Raw genomic sequence first — 24166 nt, 5'->3', positions numbered from 1 at the left:
TATGCCCCTAAACTCTGGATATAAGAATGGGAAGCTCTTATCAGCCCCCCACACCAATTTGGCATTCTAGTTTTATTTTATTTTACAAAATATTATTGTTGTGATTCTTGGTCCCACAAAATTGTATCTATTGTATTTTTGTTTTTATTTGGGCTGAATATTTATATGAAAAGTGCTATATAAATAAAGTTGAATTGAGATAGATGGCTAGATAACTAGGTATATATAAATAAATATATATATATATATATATATATATATATATATATATATATATATATGTATATATATATACAGACAGGTTGATAGATTCAGTGGGTAAATAAATAGGTATAATTTCTGTATATAAATGTATCCTTTTAGCTCTGCTGTAATTCCCTTCTACATACACAGTACAACCACACCGACAGTACACAGGTACTGTATATTTCATAATGTAAAACAAATAACAACATGTATAACACAAATGTTGGAAGCTTTTCCATTTCAACCTGTGAATGTTTGTAAATCCATTCATTCGCTTCAGCCCAGTCGATAGTAACTCCCCTGTGATTCATATTTTGCGTCCCGTTTGTGTAGCATTTCAGAAGGTTGTGTAATATATGTGATATTGAGTTTACATCTAAAAAAGCGTTGATAAAGTGGCCAAAGGGTTAAAGTAGAATGTTAAATGTACACTCTACTGGTTTTCCTGCTGTATATTCTTACATATTCTGCCCTCAGTCCCTCTTCTTTAATGTTTGTCTTAGTCTCATCTAGATTTACTGTCACTTAGTCCTGCTGCTCCTCATGTTCCTTATTATCTCTTTCTTACTCTGCTTTTCCCTCAGGTCTCTTTTTAATCTCACCCATCCTTCTTATTTCTTTGCTCTCTCTCCATCATTGTCTCCCTCACTCTCTCTTTCTCTCTCTCTCTCTCTCTCTCTCTCTCTCTCTCTCTCTCTCTCTCTCTCTCTCTCTCCCTCACTCTCTCTCCCTCTCTCTCTCCCTCTCTCCCTCTCTGTCTGTCTGTCTGTCTCTCTCTCTCTCTCTCTCTCTCTCTCTCTCTCTCTCTCCCCCCCACTCTCTCTCTGTCCCTCCTCCTCTATCATCTCCTCTCCTCTTCCCCCTAAAACACGCGGACACGACAGAACACCACGGATAGTTAATAATTCTCTAATTTCCGCTCTTCGCGCCGTGTAGAAGGTGTCGCAGATAACCTGATTTATCAGACGGCTATTAGAATGTGAATCAGGGGTATTAAAGCAATGGACATTAACGTGCACATTGTTTAAACAACGCCACGGGACTAATGGATTTCAAAATGAATTTGTCAACACCGTTCTCCGTGAATATAATTAGTCAATTGAGAGCAAAGCAGTGGAGGAGACCAGAGGAGGAGTTGGGAAGCAGTTTAGCAGGAATAAAAGGAAGTCATATACACAGACACTGCAGCAGAGAGCTCAGAATGTAAGAGATGGAGAACCTACAGTGTTCTGCAACTACGATGTGTGTCGAGTGATGCTGATGGAGACGAATGGGATTACCAGTGGATATGTCAACTACTGAGAGAAAATCACCTCATATCTCCTGAAGGGTACTTCATTTTATGAAAAATTAACAACTTATTAGACATACTGAATAATGCCAACTGATATATCAATGGGGCAGTTTCATTAAATGCTGGGACTGACATGCAGCATTGTTCCCCATACTAATTCTTCAAGGTTTTCAGGATCACAATGAATGAATGGTTACAAGCAGAACAAATATTATTATAATATAATATATTTGTATTACTGTCTATATATCCCATGAAAAGACCTCAGCCATCGTCCCATTTCCCATGTGTTCATGAGCTTTAAGTCATAATGTGTAAACAACATGGACGCTACAAAGAAGTAAAGGGAAAGAAAATATGTTACTGGTAATTCTGAAGTATTATTATACTTTACCTTATAAGTCATTATGTGTTATGATTATTATTTTAAATGCATTATTAAAAGTTATATGTTCTAATAACTACAATTATACAGTGCTAAAAGCAGATTATTACACATTATATGTATGTTCATAATGCATTTTAGACAGGGGCATCATCGAAAGTGTTACCAAAACATTTTCTTATATTCAATATAAAAATATAAAATAACATCAGCATTATCCTTTAAAAATTCAATTGTTTTTACATGAAATGAACATGAACATAATTTCTCACATACCTCTAAAGCTATCAGTCTATCTAACCATACTGATAGTATTGGTTTTATCCATTGAGAGATCCGTCTCTGAGATTTCCCCCTGCAACAGCAACACCTGCAGAAATAATGTCTCAGTGGGCTCCAGGTAGCTCACCTGGTAGAGCAGATGCCCCATGTTAAGGTCCTTATCGCAGCGGCCGGGGTACCTGTAGCTGCATGTCGTCCCCTCTCTCTCCCCCTTTCCAGTGTATCTGTCCTGTCTATTTAATAAATGCAAAAAGGCCAACAAATCTCATTTTATAAAACACTATCAAAATAAATAGTGTCTCAGTTACTGAGGATCCACAGATCAGTAAAAAGTACGGTTATGATGAGGACTTTGAGTTTTCTAGATTAACTGGGACATTGTTTCTAAGAAGACACTTTGGAAAATTAGTGGCACAAATTAAATTTCATTCACCTTCATTGTACTTGGGTGGAGGCAGTATTGCTGTAGACAAAACACCCACTCAAAACAAGTGTGTTGAGACAAAGCAACAAATGAAATGCATGATAAGATATACATTTTTATAGAGACGCGCCGATCGATTGGCCAACGGTAGGAAGTCCAAAAATGTTTGTATATGTTGTCAAGTCAGTAGACATTTAATAATGCCGTTAATATACATTCACAAGTGAATTTCACGCTGTAAGATGTGAGCTTTCCTGGCAAAAATACACCCGATGCATAAAGATAGCAGAGTGGAGGAAAGAGCCTGGTGGACATGGCAGTCACGACAGAGCCAGATTTGACACAGCCAGACACACTGTGTTTTGTTTTTACTTTTGAAATGAGTAATACTAACTCTTTGCTTGCATCATAAGATGACTGAGTGTTAATGTGTACTGATTTAGGACAGAAGGCTTTTAGAGTTGACCTGTCACTGCTCCGGCTCTACTGTCTAAAGTCATGAATCCGTCTGTGCAGATAACCTGACAGATCAGTGTTGCTTCACAGTCTTGCTATGGTTCTACTGTATGTCTGATCACTATCTGTAGACGTGTGGCACTTCAAAGATTTGCATGTGTGTGGATTTCAATTCTTGCTCTCTGACTGACAGAAAATGTTCAACTTGCAGGTATCAGTAATGTAAAAGCTGAAAGCACACTAAAACCCATGCGCCGTGGAAAAAACAAAGATATTCCTCTAAAGTGGAGATCTCCATTGAAGGAAGCGTTTCAATGAACTTAAGTCCCAATGCACACACACTTCCTCTGCCACCTCCAGCTTCGTGTCTGGGTGCACCACAGGAGGAGAGCTGGCCGCTGGGCAGACAGGGCAGCGGGGTGTGGTGAGGGGGCGGTGAATGCGTGCCGCTTGAATACTAATGTCCCACTTTAGAAGTCAACCTCTTCTCCATCCCCACATACTCTCTGCTCTGTCCCTGTCTCCCTGCATTTTTTGCCCACCGTCATTTCCCTTCGATCTTCTCTTTTATGCCTTCTCTCATTTAGTTTTTTCAAAGCTTCCCCACTACTCAAAACAGTCATTTTCTCCATCTCTCTTTTCCCTCCAGTTTCTCTGTCTTCTCACTCATGTCCTCTTCTCCTTTCCTCCCTGTGCCAGGCTTTCCATCACCCACGCTCTCTTTACATCCTTGTATCAAACCTTTTGCCCTGTATCACTCACAAAACTCTGTCTTCTCCCCAAGATCTCTCTCTCTTTGCCATTCACTTTTTTTAAACCCACACAAACACACGGACACACACCCTTGACAAAGCCAGCTAATTACAGGCAAGTGTTCACTCCAGTCCTTCTTAAATACCGAGCTGATTAATGAGACGGAGGTGTAGGGCCAGGAATTCTCACCCTCGGTGATACACATCCTGTTTCTCTGCAGCTCTCTCTCACTCACACACTCACACACACACACACACACACACACACACACACACACACACACACACACACACACACACACACACACACACACGCACTTACACACCTATTGGTATCAGTGTCTCTTAGCCCTTCTCCTACTCTAACTTTCAGCAGCAGAGGCAGCCTGTCGATTTTTGCTATTTTTTTGTAAAGTAATTCCTTCTGAGGAGAGCTAAGCAGCGAGAGCCAGCCGGGGGGCCCCAGGTGTAGCGGGGGCCTCGTCTGAAGTGATGTCAGCTCATTGTCTCAGTGGCAGCTCAGGCACGACTCACCGTCGGCTCAAAATGGCCTCCGACACATCTTTGTGGCTGATTTGTGTGTGTTTGACCCTGAGGACCTGCGTGAATGCTGCGGGAGCAAAGGAGATAGAGTGCAGCTGCTGCTGCTGAATGCTGACACACATGCAGAGCATCAAACGCGTGCACACACACACACACACGCACAATCACAATCTAGACTGGGTCAGCCAGGTTCAAAGCATTTGTATTCATGGAAGGTTTTGCATTGGCTCCACCACCTACAGTGTTTCATCTAACTGTGGGACGTGGCTTTCTACTTTCACACTCAGAAGACCTTGGACTGTGCTGGAGTGTGTTTATGGTTGTATTTATGGCAGTATGGTGCTGTATGAGTGAATGCACATGACTGAATGCATTTTTCCCCTTTTTCCATATCATTCTTGTAAATACTTGAAGGTGCAGTGTTTTGATGCTCAAATTGACCCCTGTGACACACCACCTCTAAACATACATGTGCTCATGTGTAAATCCTGATCCAAATACACCTCTGTGCACTGCAGAGAAGCATGCACACACAGATGTACGTGCCAATCCATTGAGAACTTCCTTAGGTTGGCAGAGATCTCATGTAACCCATATCAAATTCATCCTCCATAGGAAAAATAATTACGAAAAATGTCTTCCAGCAACTTCAGTTGAAACACTGTTTTGACACATTTTCAATCAAGATTTTGACACAGTTGAAAACACCGTTTTGTTGAAAGAACTAGGTTGGGCTCTTGGATACTACCCTGTCCTGGATACTACCCTGTCCTGGAACAGGTATTTGTAAGAAATGTACATGTTTTCTTTTAATCTCTTGGCACTCTTACTTCAAAGCATGTCACAATGACCTGCGGAGTCCCACAAGGATCAAGCCTTAGCCCCTTTCAGTTCAGCCTATACTTTCTGCTAGATTATTTAAAGCAATAACATTACCAGCCATACTAATGCAGACCATTTTTGAATCCACATTCCTCTTTCAGGGAGGACAATAGTCCAATAGATGCACTGTATCAGTTAATTTAACAAATTGTTTATTGAATGTGCCAAAATAATTGTTTTGCTTCATAAAGAAAAAACTGCGGTGATTGTGTTTGGCACAGATAATGAAAGACAGAAAATCATTATAACTCTTTATCTGTTAATCTGAGAGTATGGCCAAAAAGTAAACATTCATATCAAATCTGTTATAGCATCAGCCTTTTATCATCTAAAAAGTTTGGTTAGCGTTACTGTAGGAAACATGATATTGAAAAGTCTATCTATGCATTTATCTCAAGTTATACTATATTAACACTTTTTTTCTTAGGTCTGTCAACAAAATATATATTTTTTTTACAAAATGCACCTGCCAGACTTCTAGCCAAAACAACAAATATGAACAAATTAGAATCATTCTGCCAGTTGGTAAAACATTTTCTCTGACATGTTTTTCTCCATATTAAACCTCTAGAACGCGGAGGTCTTGTGATGAAGGCCTCTTCTCAGTTCGGGTAATGCAAGACCAGAGGAATCTGCATTTTTTCACTATGCTACTCCTACTTTGAACTTTGATGTGATTGGTTCCAGTAACGTAACTTAAAACCTACCCATTCTCTGCTGCCTCTAGTTAAAATGTTGTTCCCGCATTCGTTTTTCAATTTACTACTCATTGATCATCACATTTGAATGTTTTAATGTGTTCAATGTTTTTTAATCCTATTTTTGTGTAATACCACTGAGTATGAAGTGTTCTATTATCAGCACAACTCATCCTATCATTGCTACTGGTGTCACACCTTCAATGAAAATGAAAGTTCCAGACGTCCTTCCCCTCCCTCTGTTGCCTCTCTATTTCTTCTTCCTCCTTCCATCCTTTGCTCACTTGTTACTTGTTCCCTCCTGAGTAGCTTGACGTTAATTCTCAAAGATGTCTCCATCAAATACTTGCAGAATTGATGGTGTCACCTTTAAACGCTGAGGTGACTCCATGTGGTCGTCTTTATGTTCTTTATGTTGAGGTTCTGACATGCACGTGCACACACACACACACACACACACGCACACACACACACACACACACACACACACACATACACACACACACACACACAAGAACATGTGTGGCTGCACACCAAGGCGTCTTTCTTCTAATTGAGTTGAAACAAATATGAAATCTTAATAAAGCAGCTTTGCCTCCAGCAGACAAGCAATTCTTCTCACGTAACATCAGAGATCCACTGTTTGTAGAGCTGCGTTTATGTACTGAGGCGACGCTCACCGACTGGAAAAGATGTTCATTCCAAGAGGGTTTTTAACTCTTCCCTTTAAAAGCTTGAAAGGATCTCCCTAATTGGTGATTAGACTGTGATTAGACAAGTAGCATCATAGAGAATTGAAGCTTCAAGATTCTGACCTGAAAAAGACAAATATTGAAGCAAAAGAGATGGAGTTGAAGCAGAGGATATGAGAGAGTCTCCTGATTTCACCAATGATAAAGTTGGAAGATAATAAAGGAAAACTGATCAGCATGAGGGGGGATTTGGAAAAGATATCTGACATTTCATAAGTCTTTAATCACTTGAATTCTATGAATACATCATGTTGGCCCATAGTGCAGCATCACTCAGTACACCTCTTTAAATCAAAACTATGCAAAAAACCTGCTCAGCATCCTCCCTTGGCCTTGTGTTCAGTGTGGAAATTGCCTCAGGCAAGGAGGAAAGTTGGCCAGAGAGCCTTTTTCTTGGTCCTTTGACAATAAGAAACTAAACATCTATAAAAGCGCTCAGTAACAACTGGTGATACATTTTTCTTATACCAAACCACACTTGCTATAAACATAAAATGTAGTTGTTTGACAAAGTTACCTCAACTCTGAACCAAGAGAAGTGATTAAAAGACGTTGGAATAATGCCTCTTAAATGCTTGTAAAATTCAGATTTTATCCCAGGAAATAAAAATGCCTTAACTGTGAGAGAGACCCAGAGTTTAATCAGTAACTCCAACTAGGGTAAAAATTAGACTGTATTAAAGAAGTGCACATAGTCACAGTGACGTCACCCATTGGTTTGTTGACTAACGTGTGAATGGTGGGTGGATCAACGCTCTGTGGGGCAGTTACCGTTAGCAGCTAACGTTACTGCTAGCTAGCTACATTGGTCAGCAAGGTGCATCTTTAATTCCCATTGACTGTGATATTAATTGGGATGCTACCTTTGGCGAGTGGAAAAACATGCTTAAACAAAATTAACAGCCGACTCTTAAGTGTCTTTTAGTAGCAACGCCGTGTTAGAGACTTGTCAATCACAAGGTAGCCGAACCACACCCTGCTTTAGCGTCCGTTTTTCTAAATGGGACCATCATTTATTAAATGAACATCATGATGTATTAAAATGTCTTGAAACTAGTGAGGGAGACCATAACCTCATCAGAAAAAGGTTTACTAAGGTAATAAATCAAGTGACAAGTAGGATCATTTTGTCATAGACTTCTATACAATTTGACTTGTTTTTACAACCAGTAGAGTCGCCCACTGCTAGCCATTAGAAATAATGCAGGTTTAAAGCACTTCCACATTGGCTTCACTTTTCAGTCCCGGAGGTATACAGAATTTAAAACTAACTGCAAGTAAAGTACAAAACAAAACCAACCAAGCGGCAAAGGAGGAAGTGTGTCTGAAGAAGATCTAAAGTGGTGGACGAAGTGGAGTGAATAAAACATCAGTGGTTATGTAGAGGATGCAGTAGGTTGACCTGGCATGGCATGGCACAGCATGGTACGGCATGGCAGACTCCAATGAGGCTTCACCCACCCAGAGCTCCATCCCGTCTGAGCTCAACACAATCAGGCCTCAACGGCAAACCGACTGAAAGTTACCATGACAACCCGGAGGCACTGCCTGCATGGGACAAAGGCTGGCAGGTCCCGTGTGTGTGTGTGTGTGTGTGTGTGTGTGTGTGTGTGTGTGTGTGTGTGTGTGTGTGTGTGTGTGTGTGATTGAGAGAGAGAGTGTGAGTGTCTGGCAGAGCAGGCGCGGCCCTCCTGGGGCCCTCATTCGTTTGTCTCTCGCTGAGACCACAGGAGCCCTGATGCAGCAAAGATGGAGGAGGAGGAGGAGGAGGAGGAGTAGGAGGAGGAGGAGGTGGTTGGGGTGAGGAGAGGGGGAGGACGGCAAGGGGGCAAGTGAAAGAAAGGCAACTGATGTGGAAAGAGAGAATGATAAAAAAAAATGCAATAAAAGGTGTATAGTGAAGGAAATAATAAGAAATAAAAAGAATGAGAAAATGAATACATTTGAAATTTGATAGAGAGATTATTCTGCGCCCGTTTGTTCATTCACTCATCCATCAGTCATATGCAATACCTCAGACGCCTGGATCTTGACAAAACTTGATTTGAAAAATAGACTTCACCGTTACATTTTGGCAAATTAATTACACCAATTAGTAGGTACTCAAAATTTCAAAGTTTTAATAACCTGTCAACCACACTGCAAGTTCAAACAGCTCTTACATGGCTCCAGAGAAAATAATGAAACAGTGAGTGCACTTACTGCACGGAAACATTCAAAATGGGGAGTTTTTAACTTCTTTGCCCAGAGCATCAACTGTCTCCTCCCAGTGCCAGATATCCAGATCATAGTTGGATTTTTGAGTAATTTATATATTTTTTGTTTTTGTCATTTTCAGGTGTAGATCACACAAACAAGGACCTGAAGAAAAACTTTGTAAGTAAACTTGAAATGAGATTATTTTATAACTGATTTCTACCAAATCACATTTAGGCTGGGCAGTAAAATGTTATCGTCTGGTGATCTCATGTGCAGCAGATCTCAGGGATGGGTACGCAATGTCATTTCTGATTCAGTTGTGTATTTATTAGTTTTCTATCAGTGCTGTTTGGTTACACAACCATGCTTGGATTTTCAGGCTAGACTGAAATATGTGTATTGACTTTCTCTTTAAATGTCCAACGTCTCTATTACTTAAAACCTGAGACAATAAAACGTTCATATAGTGATGAAGCTGTTTCATTCTGTTAGGCTGGTGTTACACTGGCAAGCCATTAAGCATATGTGGAGTGGCAGTGTTGTTTGCTCCTGCCTTGTCATTTATAATCCTATAGGCAGTTTGAAGCACACAGGCCAACTTGTACTTTGTCAGAGCAGATTGTCTGGCATGGATAAGCCTGGCTGCAGAGAGATACATAATTGTTTTTGTACGGTTTGCTGCCAAGACATCCTCCTCCTGTTATGCCTATATACACTGGCAAACAAGTCATTCAAACATGCTCACACTTTTATGAGGCTCGCATAAACCACACAGACACAGTCACAGGCTTCTCCTCAGTGACAGTGATTGCCGTCAGTCAGGGGAAATGTTGACAGACTAATTCAAGTGCCAGTATCAAGAATTTTTCACAGGATTTCTTCATTTCCTGTCATGTCACTCTGATGTTTTGTTTTGAGTGTTACACTCTGTTTTATTTGTTTTCTGTCTGGATTACAGGAAGCCCTCGCAAGTTTTGACCTGGCTGCTTCACACGGCCTGTCTCACGATCCCCTGCCTGTCAGAGATGAGGAGAATAGGTAACAACAGTTGTCCTACACTTCTTTTCTTTGGAGAGTCAATGAACTGACCAATTAAATGAGCCTGTCTAAAAGCAAAAACACAAGAGGAAAAGCGTAAGAACTGGATTAAACAGTGTATCTATCTGCTCTAATGTAAAATGCAAACATTTGCATACCCGGGCTAACTAGCTTACAGCGGTAATCAGTGTTCATTTCGTGAACAGAAACTACGAGTAGATGTGTTCACTAAAATGTAGTTTCAAAAATGTTAACTTTACCAAAATTTCATTTTTTTCTTCATTTTCATTGCAAGAATTAGTTTCAAAGCAGCATCTCCGTGTCCTGTGCTGTGTGCGTTATGTCAGGACTACAGCAGCAACACACAATGAGCACCGTCAGGAGGAATCGGAGTAACTTACTTACTTTTCAACTTTAGTTACAGTTAACCATGACAACAACATGGGTTGGGAGAAAGAAACAAGGTGGTATTTTGGCTAGATTAGATTGAATGTTCAATATAATCTGATGACTAAAAAAGATTAAAATGGCGAACAGTTCTTATTGACTGAAACTATACTAAAATATTTACGGTTTCCTTTGAATATGATAATACTAAAATGCCAAGACTTTTTGTCAATTTAAACTTGATGAGGTTGACTAAATAAATGGTACAAACTAAGAAGGACAGTTGACACAGGTCCAAGACTAAGAATAAATGAAAAAACAAACTAACAAACTAACATTGACAAAATGAAACTAGCAATAACCGAACCCAGCGCTATGCCACAAAGCATTCCATCAACTAACTGCACTTGTGGGGTAACAGGCTAGAATCTTTTTAATGCCCTGTTCACGATAGCACATCCATGGTGTCGCTTGCCTCAGTGTGGAAGCTCGTCAACTATATTAGAGTTTAGGCTAACGTTAGCGAGTCTGTCCTGCTTTTTATTGGATTTGGGGTAGTTTACATTCCAGCAACCCCAGCCAATGTAAGACAGCGTTACATTTGCCAAACACATTGGTTAGTTCTCATCCAAAAAAAGCCTTTTTCTCTTGTAACATTGAAACTGAAACATATTATACTATTTGAAAATACGAAAAAATAAAACATAAATCTAACCTGTCTTATTTGACTTGCTATGTAGCTAAGCTAAGTAGACAAGCTGTTATGTAAGAATGAAATAGGCAAAAGTGTCAAATCAAACTCTTATCATATAATTATAAAATACATGAACTTACTAGCTTTACACTGCAATACAAGAACAATGCTGTTTCTTTATTTGCATGTCTTCTACATGGATCAACTGGTGAGGATTTAGATTGTTTGCTAATCTGGGACACGTTAGCTTTAGCTTCAGTCTTTTATCACAATATCATATATGTAGCCATCAAGTATATTCAGGGCACATTTTATAAGGTTCTGCTTTTGAAACGAGTCAGATAAAAGCTTTAAAAAAAGTCAGCTAGAGACAGTGCTTTTCAGTCAACTCATGGATATAACGTTATCTTAATTACCTAGCTAGCTATACAGTGGATGATTAAATTTAGAAACAAGAAAGTACTTTTGTCTTCCTCTGTGTGAAATCAAGGATAAATTATTGATGAATGCAAGCCGCAAATCTGCCGTCAAAGTCATCGAAAACTAATTCTTGTTCCATGCAAGAATTGAAAGCTTAATTATAGAAGTGGGCTAAACGAATGGTCAATGAGTTCACTGAAGGATATTGTACTCACAAGGTAATATTACAAAATGATGTTATGGTAATTACGGATAACATATTTTGAAAATGTAGTAAATACAAACAGCTACATGTGTGAGGTGTCAAGCCATGACAAATGTGTTCAGTGCTGTGTGTGAACAGGACATCAGCTACAGAATGCTTTCCTTGTTTTGAGCTGCAGTTCTCAGTATCTTGGTGTTTTTATGTACCAGTCTTAAAATCAGCATGTCCTCTGTGTAATTGTCTGTCCAGGCTTAATTTGGGGTGAGCTCAGATCAACACATCCAAAAAATTCACATCTCTGCATATTCAGTAAGTGGTTAACATCTAATCCCCCTCTGTTCCAGTCACGGTACCCGATGTGCAGGGGAAGTTGCCATGGAGGCCAACAACTCCTACTGCGGTGTGGGCATTGCCTTCAATGCCAGGATCGGAGGTGAGGAAAAAAACAACAACCTTATCAAGACAGTGGGAGGCAGTGCATTGTGGGTTTACTGCAGTGGCCAAGACTATGACATGGCATTTTCAAAAATGCTTGTAGTAGGCCCCTAATTTTCTTATAAAGTAGTCACTATTGTGAGATAATGCAAGAAAGAAAAATATAAAAATGATTTTTATTTTGAGTATACTATAAAGCAACTACAATTTGGACAACAAATGCTTAACGTGAACATTATCAGGTCAAAAACAACCAGGTGGATATTTTTGTATGGATTTATTTTGTAAAAAAAACAGATTGATTAATTTCTCACCTTTTAATTCCTCAAATGAGGTTTGGGTTTTTGAACCCATCCTGCATTCATTTTCCCTTAAGAGAAGAATTGAAAAAAATGCATTAAATTATTTCAAAAACAAATAATTCAAACTCACATTTGTTGACAGTCATGCTGCAGTGATGACTAGTCCAGAAAGAAAAAGTCCAGTAGAGCAATCATTTCTGGTATGGCATGAAAAGAAATTAAGATTCATTCTACAATTTGGCAGAAAATTATAGAAGATATTTGTTATTTAGTTTGTCTGTGGTCCTGGTAATCTCTTAGTCTGCTGGAGCCTTACCCAGTCTGTTTTAGTTTTGTCTGTGGTGCCAAAATGTAGCTGAAAATAGCCTTATCAACTGTGAAGTCATATATCTGTTTAAAAGTCTTTAAGATAAAGTTTTGGCTTTAAGTGATCCTAAATTCTTGTTGAAAAAGAAAAAGAGTATGTGAAAGTATGTGATTTATTTCCTGTGTATGTATGGCTTTGGGTTTGTGTGACAGCAGCAGACTATACAGCGACTGGCTGCCATTGAGCCGTGCTGACCCTATTTAACAGCTAATTCTTTAGTGGGAGCTTCAGTAATGGCTTTTTTAGTGTTGGCCGTAACATTGGCGAGGGGATGAATGAACCGAACACACAAGATTGCCCATTTTTGTGTTGTGAAATCAAAGATTTTTATAAGATACTCTAAGAGTGCTATAAACCACAAGTTAATGAGGAGAACTTGATATGTTTGAGTAAGAACATTTCACACGCCTGATCTGAATGCGGCTGCATGAACGTTAATACAGTGGTGTCATCAGCACGAAACACAGAGTAAGAACAGAGGAATCCCTCGGTTGAACTCTGACATTTCAACTCTGCTCTGTGACCTTTAACCCTTGACCCATGGTCATTTGTCATAGGCTGAATTAACAAAAAGAAAAAAAAACAGTTTGTGAGGCAAGACCAGGAATCTCTTTCCACAGTTAGTATTCATTTCGCCTTACTGAGTCTATTATATCCAGACTCATAAACAGAGACGAAGGGGCAAGACCCAAATGAAAGATGCATGCTGAACTACTGGGTGCTGTTGAGCCCTGCGCTCACTGCCAGCTTTACTTCTCCGTGTGCTATGTTTGGGAAATGCACTTAAAATGATCAGTGGATTTATGTGCTCCTGTTAGATTTGATGTTGTTTTGAAAGTAGACACTAAGTGAAGTTGAGCCTGATGAATCAGCTTGAAGGGATGTATGTTTGTCATACAAAATATGTTGTCTTTTCATTTGATCTACATATTGATGCATCACAGGCAGTTTATATTTAGACAATTAGAAGAAAAGATCTTGTCATTCTTTTCTTTTCTTTTTTTTACAAAAAGTGTCCTTCAGTGTAAAATAAATTACATTTCATGTCTAAAGCCTCCGCAATCATGTGTGTTCTTGAAAAGAATAAAAACTTTACTGGACGTAACACAGACATGAAAATGTATTGTATTGCCAAGTTAAGCAGTCTTAAAGTGGCTGTAATCAGTATTTTGATAATGGATCACATGACTACCTGTATGAGTACATTTAAAAAAGGCATCAAATGAATTTAACTTTAACATACATCCAATCACTGATCTGCTCTGCAGATAAGTTGGTAAATGGTTAAGCCCTACCTGACACCACTCCACAAAAAAAGCACAGGTTATAAGTCTATACGGGTTGGAAACTAGATGTTTTTAAAAGGGCCCATGGTGACTGATAATCCAGCAAAGGAAATGTAAAGTAATTTTGTCCAAGAATGTCATAGCTAGTCAGTAACGGTGACCCAGACCAGCACGCTTGAAGAGCTATTTCACAAATGATAGTGGCTAGACACATGTTCAGAACAATTACCTAGTTTAAAATAACCTGACATTTTCATGTTAACGTCCACCAATTGACGAAACGCAGAGAAATAAAAATATAGCAAGAGCAGACAAAGAGATGGACAGTCATGGAATTCATACAGAAATCAGGCACCAGCGCAAAGAAGAAGACATATATGACACAAGAGGAAACAGAGAGATAACATAGGCACACAGACAGAGAAGCAGACTGGAAGTGTGCCTACCACAAGAATTGTGTCACAGCTCTGTTACTGTATTACATTTTTGTAGATTGCATATTACTTTAACTTTGAGAATGTAAAAACACAATCTTGTCTCTTTTTTACCCAGCACCAGGAAGCTAAATGCTCTTACGGAACAAGTGTCATTTCTTTTGTTAGGTTTTTCCACAAGCCTCCCTCAGAACTCTAATATGTGTGACCTTTTCGATCCGTCCAGGTATCCGCTTGTTGGCCGGCTCTGTCACTGATGCCATGGAGGCCACAGCTCTGACCTTCAACATCCACTTCATCGACATCTACGTCTGCAGCTGGGGCCCGCGGGACGACGGGGCCGAGATGGACGGCCCACACAGCCTGACAGCGCAAGCCCTTCAGCTAGGAACTCGCAAGGCACGGCTTTCATCTCCAAGTTCACACGGCTGTCTGTCAGATGTTAAGGAGACATTCACACTCTCAGTGGAGCTGAGATTGGAAGGACAAAATGTCAAGTGTTGGGATCATGTAGACGGATTTAAAAACACACCTATTTATTTGTACTGTCCATACCAAGTGTTTCAGATTAGACACTTTCCACCAGTGTTTGGGTGTTCTTTCCAATTACATGAGCTTGTTTGAGTATTTTAGGATACAATCCTATTGTGTAAAAACCTAAAAAGTACGGAAGCCCTGAGAGGCAAGTGAGAAAAGTGATCCAAGTCTTTTTTTTCACCTGTTTTCACAGAGGAAAAAAAGGAATTTAGAAAGCTAATCCTGCCAAAGCTTTTCTTTTCTTTCTTTCTGTCTTTTTTTTCTTTAACTTTTCTTACGTCATAAACACAGGAGAGCAAACAATTTAGGTCAAACATGGAAATTGGATCACCGGAATCTTTTTTTCTTACATAAGTCTCAGGGCTTACGTACAAACTCATCTTTTACGTATCTGAGCCCAGGGGCCCGTTTTATTATGGGTCCATGTTTAAATGTATTCTAAATCTGACCCCTGACATCTTTCAATTATTTTGTATCTAGCTTTTGCAAATTGTATTTTGTCGCTTGAGTTCACTGTAGTTTCAACGCCTAAAAACAGAACTTAAGCTAAAAATGACAAAAGTCTTGAATATTCACAAGGTAAAACCATTTCTATACACAGAAGTTTGTAAAAAGAGTAAAAAGTTACCATCATTAACTGACTCTAACAAAAAATAACAACTAATATTAGTGACTCTTTTTTGAAATTCTCTTTTAATTGTAATTGTGATTTCTTTCTGCGTAAAGCAATCCTATTTTTGCTCCCTATGATTGGTCCCTATGTAAATATATACAGTGTGATATATTCATATGTGACATTTGAAATGCCCTGCTGACCGCTAGATGGAAACATTCTTTATGAAATCCACTTTCCACTTGCTCTTTGACGTCCCTCTGTTTGTGTTGTCAGGGCCGAAGAGGGAAGGGCAGCATCTTTGTGTGGGCGGCAGGTAATGGTGGAATGCAGCGTGACCACTGCGGCGCAGACGGCTATGTTAACTCCATCTACATCATTGCCATCGCCGCTGTCTCTCAAACAGGGAAGCCCGCCTACTTTAGCGAGCCCTGCCCCGGTGTGATGGCCGTCACTCTAACAGGGGCCGACGTGGGAGGCCCACTACCTTTGGTTAGTGTGCATGTATCGCCTAACACATCTAACAGCAGTGTTTATCATTAATGAATGCATATGTGTGTGTGTGTGTGTGTGTGTGTGTGTGTGTGTGTGTGTGTGTGTGTGTGTGTGCGTGTGCGTGTGCCAGCAGCCCTGCTCTTTGGTTCCTGTGAGCTGTGAGAAGCCTGTTAAAGAGCAGCGACTGGTGTGATATTTATAGAGGCCTGCCAAATGACCGAGGTGACTGCTCGGCACACACACACAAACACACAGCAAACGAGTGTCAATTGGAGGTAAAGTATGGCTGCAGTGGCTGAGAAAGGGAGAGGAAGAAGGCAAGGTATTGATGGTGGATGTAACAGTGTAAAAAAGCCAGGAAGAAACACAGTGCCAAGTCCAGGGCTACAGAAACAGAAAGGTCAATTTTATCAGTGTGATATCACCTTTGTCTGCTGGGATGTCTGCCCTTTTCAGCCTCACATTAGGAGGTGGTCAGATCAGACACAAGTTGATTTTTTTTAATTATCATGGCTGTAAAACAGGTTGTAATGACTGATACAGTAGCTGCTACAATGTGGGAAGTCAACTGGCCTGATTTGCTGCAAAGCTTCATACTTTTCAGAAAACCTCCCACAGAATCTGTTTCAGAGGAGTAGTTATTCTCCCGGATTACGCTTGTTTTCAATGTATCACAAATATGTTTCTAATCAAAGTGTGTGTAAGTCTGCGTGTGGAGGAGGTCGGGGTTAATATATGGGTCAAACACAACACTTTTACCCAGAAGGGTCACTGTTCAAATAGTCAACGTATTTTATGTTGCGTAAGAAACTGACTTATTTTAAGCTAAAACACAATATTGTTTCTCAACCTAACCAAGTGGTTTCGTTGCCTTTATGTTTTGTTGTGCTTTGTTTAAATGAACAACGTTAATGGGTTTTAAACTGCAACTGTACTCAAAACGTAATTAAGAATGCAGTTTAGTTGTATGGGAACGTCATTTTTAGGAGACAAGGCTGACGTAGCTGTACTTTGTAACATATTTGGTTTGTTGTCTCTTCAGGTCACTGTGACCAACGTCGGTGAGGGCTGTGTCACACACTTTCCAGGAACATCCAGTGCTGCTCCGATCGCTGCAGGGATTCTGGCTCTTATGTTAGAAGTAAAGTGAGTGTCTATCTGCACTGTTCCACTGCACACCAGTAATACTACAACAATAAGTGTGATACCTTATTGATTTTTGAAGGGACTCCGTGTGTTGTCCAAGGACACTTCAGCAATGTGTATGCTTACCGTCTGAGGGCCTTCAGTCCCCTGCCCTGTTGTGTTTACTCTGAATTTGTTGTCATGTTTGTGATGATTGACTGGCTCTATTTCATGCCAATGGTATTGTCATTATTTATTTTCATATTTAAAACCACATTCCCCATTTCCCCCAGTGCTTTCTCTTACAGTGTTGCTATTTTTACCCATGTCCCTCCTTAACACCTTGTCTTGGTGTTCTCAGAAGAAGACAGCTTTGTTAGAAGTCATTTTCCCATCTTCCCTTTTCTGCCTTTAATATGCACTGAACATTTGAAATCTTCAGCTTTGTTTTGGGTGCGCCTGGATAAGGTGGGAAAGTTGGTGTATCGATAAAAGCAAAGTGCGACAAAGTGCAATGGAACCAGATAAAGCACTTAAATGATGAAACATGTGAATTCAACGTCCACTGAAGCCTCTACCAAAATTCTAAAATAGCGTCAGATTAAAAAAATCTCTTTGTCGCTGCACACAGATCTGATGTAAGCTTCCTCACATTAACACATGAAACAAACAGAAATGTCATATTTCCATCCAGTTTTCTACATTGTTGTTCACTGTTTGACTGCCGCTCTTCTTCTGCAATGAATAATAGTTGTCCGACTGGAGAATTGGCGCCACCCACTGTTTATCTCTGTGAACCAACTCCCCAGAAATGCGTAACTGTGGTGGATGGAAACAAGTACTTATTTACATTCTCCTTTGCGGATTTATTATCAATATTTGGTAAATATTTGCGATACATTTGGATGGAAACCTGGCTAATGTGAGAAAGACAATGTTTAATAATTTTGCTTTATACATGGCTTTAACCATTTTCTGTCAATTGACGTGTCAAGTAAAATAGTAATCATTTCATCACTAAAAGAGAATTCTTACATTTAAAATATGCACCTGTGAGCTGTACCTCGTGTCTCCTCCTCATTTGCCCTTCTCTCTATTTGTTCTCTTCGTCCCTCCTTTGATGTAGATCATCTTTAGCTTCTACCCTTTCTTTCTGTGTCTGTCTAAATCTGCAAATATATCTCCCCGCTCTTTTTCTTCACTCCCTCCATTGTCTCGTCTGCCACTTCATACCATTTCCCAAGCCCCCTTTTTCTTCCTCCCTCTTAACTCGCCAGCTGTCGGTGTGGCCTCGGGCCTGGTGTTTTGTGGCAGTATCAGCGGTGTCTACGCCTCCTTCATGTTATGGATGGTACTAGAGGCCGGCTTTACTGCTCCAGCTGTCATGCCACGGCGTCTCAGTCTCAGTCGCTTGGCTGTAAAATGGAGCGTGGGTCCCCTGGGCGAGGCGACTCCCAGGACATTACTGTTAAAGGCTTTGTCGTGACCCGCTGCTACTGACTAAACTATATATCACCTCTCTTGCTCAGATCGGCAGCATTCTGCTCACGTCTTTATGGAGCTGGCTTCTCGCTCTCTGTCTGTATATCGTTCTTGGTCCCTCTCTCTCTTTCTCTGTTTCTCACACTTGCTCATTCTGTGTCTCACTCTTTCTCCCCACATTCCACACAAACACACTCAATCATATATTCTGCCATACTCTCTCTCATTCATGCAAACCGAGAGAATTCTTCCTCTGATCCCCATTCATCAGAAACAACCTGACTCATAGCTTCCACAAGCACCTAAACATTTGTATTTACAGATATGAGGGTACATTCAACACATATCTTTGAGATTACAGATTTTAATACCTCTGTCAATCAATAGAGTATCTACACCTCCATTTTCCGCCTGTTATCATCAAATGTCGTTTGAGTAACACAACAATTTCTTAAGTCATTTGAAGTGTTATCACTACACAGTATATTACGAACGTAATGTCATTTACACAAAGAATCTACTTATTTTAACCCAAACCATGATCCTTTCCAAAGCCTAACCTAACCCAGTGGGTTTGTTTGTGAACCCTGTATGTAAGACCGCAACCGTGCGTCTGTATGTGACGAGTTGCAAATTAAAATGGGGTGATGAGACGTGAAAATCTTAAAATGCGCAGACATGACACACAAAAGGTCCTCAGAAATGGCTTATTATTTATATACCTTCATGTTGGCATTTTCTCTTCTTCTCAGTTTGTCTGCGTCTAATGATAAATGTGCAATTATTCTTTTCAATCTTTTGCTTTATCTTTGTTAATTTATCAAAGAAAGCGAGTCAATTGGAAAAAAGCACTTACTCGATGTTTATGAAATCGCACGGATTTGGAAACAAATCATATTTGTCATTCCTGGCATGATATGAAGGTTTTCATCTGGGAATAGTTGATATCGGAGCATACAGTGCGGATACAGAATGTCACACAGCCTAAATGGGCGTACAGTGTGTTGCAGTCTATGTTATCAAGATACCATTCAGTGTCACTGTCTATTTCTCTCTCTGACACTCTGTTGGCCTGTCTGTCTGTGATTCCTTCTGTCTCCATCCATCCGTCTTGACGCCTGTCCAACAAACCACCAGGGTAAATCAATTCTCCACTCGTCTTGTTAGTCAGTCTTTCTGTCTCTGACTGTTTGTTTGTTCACTTTATCACCGTGTCAGCCACTGAGTCTGTCACTTTATGTTTCTTTCTTCCATTCATTCCTCCAGTCTATCCATTTGCTCAGATGGAGCGGAGCATTTGATTTCACTGTGATTCCACCTCGTGTTTTTCATCCAGCTTTTCCTGCTTAGTGTATTTGGGCTGTCTGGAAAGATGGATTGTCTCCTCCTTAACCCCACTCAGCCTGTGCTGTGATCAGGTGAACTATTTTGGGCATGTCCTTTCATTAAATCCCACAGAAGCAGTACAAATGTATAACACATCTTTTAACCTCTTTTAATTGGTCAATTTAGCCATTTAGTGACAGGAGACATCAAAGTCATCCACTCTGGCTGTAGTGCTCCATGCCAACTCCATGTAAAGTGAGAATGGTGAATACAAAGTAAAGTAACATGTCTTGTAAATGCAGGTTGTTAATGCCTTTTATTGTATGGCCTCTCAATAATTAAAATATAAAAATTACAACTTTATAAAGCAGTAGTTTATATTTGGAAGGTGAGGGAGATTTTATTTTGTAGATACTCCCACACAAAACTGCCAAACTAAGGTAATTAAACAATCTTACCCTTTTATGTTAATATCTAGGGGCAATCTCCAGGTCAGATAAATAAGTGCCTTAATCGTGCATTCTTTCTAGTGGCTTGTTCACTTAATACGTATTATCACTTTAACTATCTGTCTGTCTCTCCGTGTATACAGGTATTTATCAAAACCGTGAAAAAAAGGAGTGATATACAGATATAAATGTACCACTGCTGTACTGTACATGCACAGGGATTTATACACGCACACGTACAAACAGTAGAAGTACACAATTTGTCATACAAGCACACATTCAACATGTGTATTGATCTCTCACAAGAACTCATTCATTGTGTGCTATAAGCACATGGTGCTGCAGCGGTCATAGACACACACATGCACGCACAAATATAAACACACAAAAATAAATACATACAGATCCAACTGTCCATCATAACACACACACACACACACACACACACACACACACACACACACACACACACACACACACAGGCACATCGGTGCTTGTGTACACATGTACTCATTAACCACAGGAATCAGGGCTACGCCAGAGGACTGTATTTAAAGGAGATTGCAGGCATGCAGTTATTGGACTTGGCCTAATTGATAAAGCCATTAGTAACACTTGTTCAGATAACATGGAAGGAATCTCAGTCTGCTCACAGTCGCTCCAAATGGGTTCACTTAGGCCTAGAGTGCAGCACATTAAGAGAAGATTACAGAGCGATGTGGAGCGTCTTACCAGTCCATGCCTCGCTACTGTGAGATTAATAGAGACAAACTAAGGACAGAGACAGAGAGAACATTGGACTCTGACACTCCGCAGGGTGGGGAAACTCTTTATGTGTGTGTGTAGCTGTGCAGTAGTTGGCTTCTGCATGAGTGTTTGGATGTTTGCTATGTGTGTTTGTCTCTATACGTGGGTGTTTCTGTGCCTCTCTGTAAATGTGTGTTAGTTTCTCTGCGTTTTTAACTGAAGCATGGCTCAGCAGAAGATCTTAACGCAAAGTGTCCAAGCAGAAGATGTGCTTCCTGGGGTCTAAACTGCTGCCTGTACTGTACCAACACATTATACCCAGCTGACTAACAAGCTCCACTGTTCGTGATGTCGCCTTCACTTTCTGTTCAAATATAAAGAGAGGAACGAGAGAATGGGACATGCTGAGCTGAGTAAATGCTTCAATCTCTTCTAATATGTCATGATACACGATTGAGTGAAGACAATTTGAGTTGAAGCTGATGACGGTTCATATTTGATGCTACTCCTCGTGTTTAAATTTGACTTTTTCAAGCCACAAAATTACAATTATTTAGAGATGAACTGATCCAACTTTTACTTCCCAGATATTTCTCACCCAAACTCAGGTCACCAGTGCTCTTTGCATACATATCATTACATTTACAATGAATCAAAAAGCAGACACATGGTTACACATGGTGTTTATAACTCCTTTTGCTAAAAGTGTAATGTTGTAACATCAATCCTATTTCCTGTGCTGTTTTCTAAACGTGTCAAGGCAAAGTTCTGACAAGAAGTCCAGAAAAATCAGTTGTTAAACGGAGAAACAGAAAACTGTATTTAATGTGCATCAGGAAGGTTTTGGCAAAACCCTTTGCACTTATTGAGATTACAGTTGGCGCCAGATAAATACTGAAACAGAGAAACTGTCCTTCCAAGGAAAACAACAGCGTCATTTCAGCAAATGGCCCAAAGCAACATATTGTTACCGCTAAGTGACAAAGCCCTCTAGATGGCGTAGAGATTATGAAGGAGGAAGTCAGATTATGTTATGGGATGATCATCGCCTAATTATTATTGTAACCATGACACCGAAGGTCCCCTAACCTTAATGAAGTCGTAATTTGAAACCAAAGCATCCCTAACTCTAACTGCAATGCTTAACCCTAACAACGTTACCACAAACCTTAACCGCAGCATTGCTACATCAGAAAGCAAAGTGTTTTTAACTGTGATTTGTAACGTTTTCGAAAGGTGTTGTTGTAAAGGACAGTTACAAACATTTTTCTTTCTGTTTATAAATTTGAGGACAAATCAAATCAAATCAATCAAAAAACTTTATTGTCATTTAGAGATTATACAATGTACAATTCAAATGAAATTTCGTTGTCCTGGCTTACTGTAAAAGTGACTGTAAAAGTGATCATAAATATTTAAAAGTGTCGTGGTGCTGATGCATGAATATAAAATAAAATGTGTACTTAAAATATAAATGTACTTTATATAAATAACATATATACACTGTATACAATATATACATTTAAGAGTTCTTAGAGAGGAGTTCACATCACATTGCTCAGGAGAAAAGTTATTTCTGGTTCAACAGTCTGACGGTTTGGGGAAAGAAACTGTTGCAGAATCTGGTTGTTCTGCTCCTTAGGCTGCGGAACCTCTTGCCAGAGGGCAGCAGGGAGAACAGGCCATGGTGGGGGTGAGTGGGGTCTTTTATAATGTTCTGGGCTCTGGTGAGGCAGCGTTTATTAGGAGTGTCTCTGATGGAAGGAAGAGACGTCCCGATGATCCTCTCCGCTGTCCTCACCACTCTCTGCAGAGACTTCCAGTCTGAGGTGTTACAGCGGATGGATCACTACAAATATTATTCTTTCCTTCAATATATATTATTATATTCCTTATAATACTTATAAGGCTCAAGTGAAACTCGGATTCTTAAGGTATTGTAGGAAAAATAAATGTTGATATTTTATCCATATGTCCCATTATAATCACTTTGCATAATAGTATTAATAAATACTGAAATGAACATGTGATCAAATCAACAGAACTGTACATAGAACTAGAAGGAGACGACATTGACTGGATAATTTGCAAAAGGCAATTACTGAAAAACTGACTTTGGTGGTAGAAATGTGATGCTTCTAAATGATCGGGAGCTGACAGTGTTTCCCTCTGAGTCCTGATCTCTCTCTCTCTCTTTCTTCACCCCTCCATCTTTCTGTCCCCTCGATTGCCCATCTTTTGCGTGCTCTCCCCTGGGCTGGACACTTTGTCCTTGTGCTCCCTGTCTCCTCCTCCTCCTCCTCCTCCTCCTCCTCCTCCTCTCTGCCCGGGCCGAGTGTGAGTGATAAATTATTCGTGGGCATGCTCTGAGGGCCCAGGGCTGCTCATTCCTGCACACAGAGGACTAGCATTGATCCGGCCTGTGGTTCAACTTAATTGGAAACCCAGTTACACCAGCTACAGACACACTCCGACACACACAAACACATGCAGCGCACACACACAGATGCACGAACATGCACTTCCAGACATGCCATCTACTGTAAAGCTGCATTAATACACACATACGCGCCATTGTACAGTAATACACCTGTGTATAGGTGCGTGGATATTACAAATGTCAACATAATTATACAACACAGACACACGCAATCCTCACATGCATTCATGCATTAAAGTGTTAGAGAATTAACATCTGCCTAAGTATCAGCTACAGTAAGTATGTTTTATGATTTAACTTTGCACATATACAAACTGCAGTACATATAAAGTAGTATTTTGCATACACGTTTCCTATGATACACAGCTACTGTACACACATACAAACCCACACTCAACCATTAAAACGCAGAAATTCACAGAAGTGCAGGATATGACACACACAGACAAGTAGATGGACACAAACCTCTGC

The 24166-nt window shown here is 40.0% G+C and overlaps 1 protein-coding gene across 4 annotated transcripts in view; it reads left to right on the top strand.

Moving 5' to 3' along the window:
- Positions 1–24166, top strand: part of LOC115021661 (neuroendocrine convertase 1-like) — a 174651-nt gene that overhangs the window by 88371 nt on the left and 62114 nt on the right. For all 4 annotated transcript variants that reach the window (XM_029452239.1, XM_029452241.1, XM_029452240.1 and 1 more), the window contains 6 exons: positions 9053–9090; positions 9872–9951; positions 12002–12090; positions 14708–14880; positions 15908–16123; positions 17169–17272. In XM_029452239.1, coding sequence (XP_029308099.1) covers positions 9053–9090; positions 9872–9951; positions 12002–12090; positions 14708–14880; positions 15908–16123; positions 17169–17272 — 700 coding nt within the window. The remainder of the gene's footprint in view (positions 1–9052; positions 9091–9871; positions 9952–12001; positions 12091–14707; positions 14881–15907; positions 16124–17168; positions 17273–24166) is intronic.

The sequence above is a fragment of the Cottoperca gobio genome, chromosome 16 (assembly GCF_900634415.1).
Source record: "Cottoperca gobio chromosome 16, fCotGob3.1, whole genome shotgun sequence".
In the NCBI taxonomy this organism is placed as follows: domain Eukaryota; kingdom Metazoa; phylum Chordata; class Actinopteri; order Perciformes; family Bovichtidae; genus Cottoperca; species Cottoperca gobio.
This window is presented reverse-complemented; position numbering and strand designations above follow the sequence as displayed.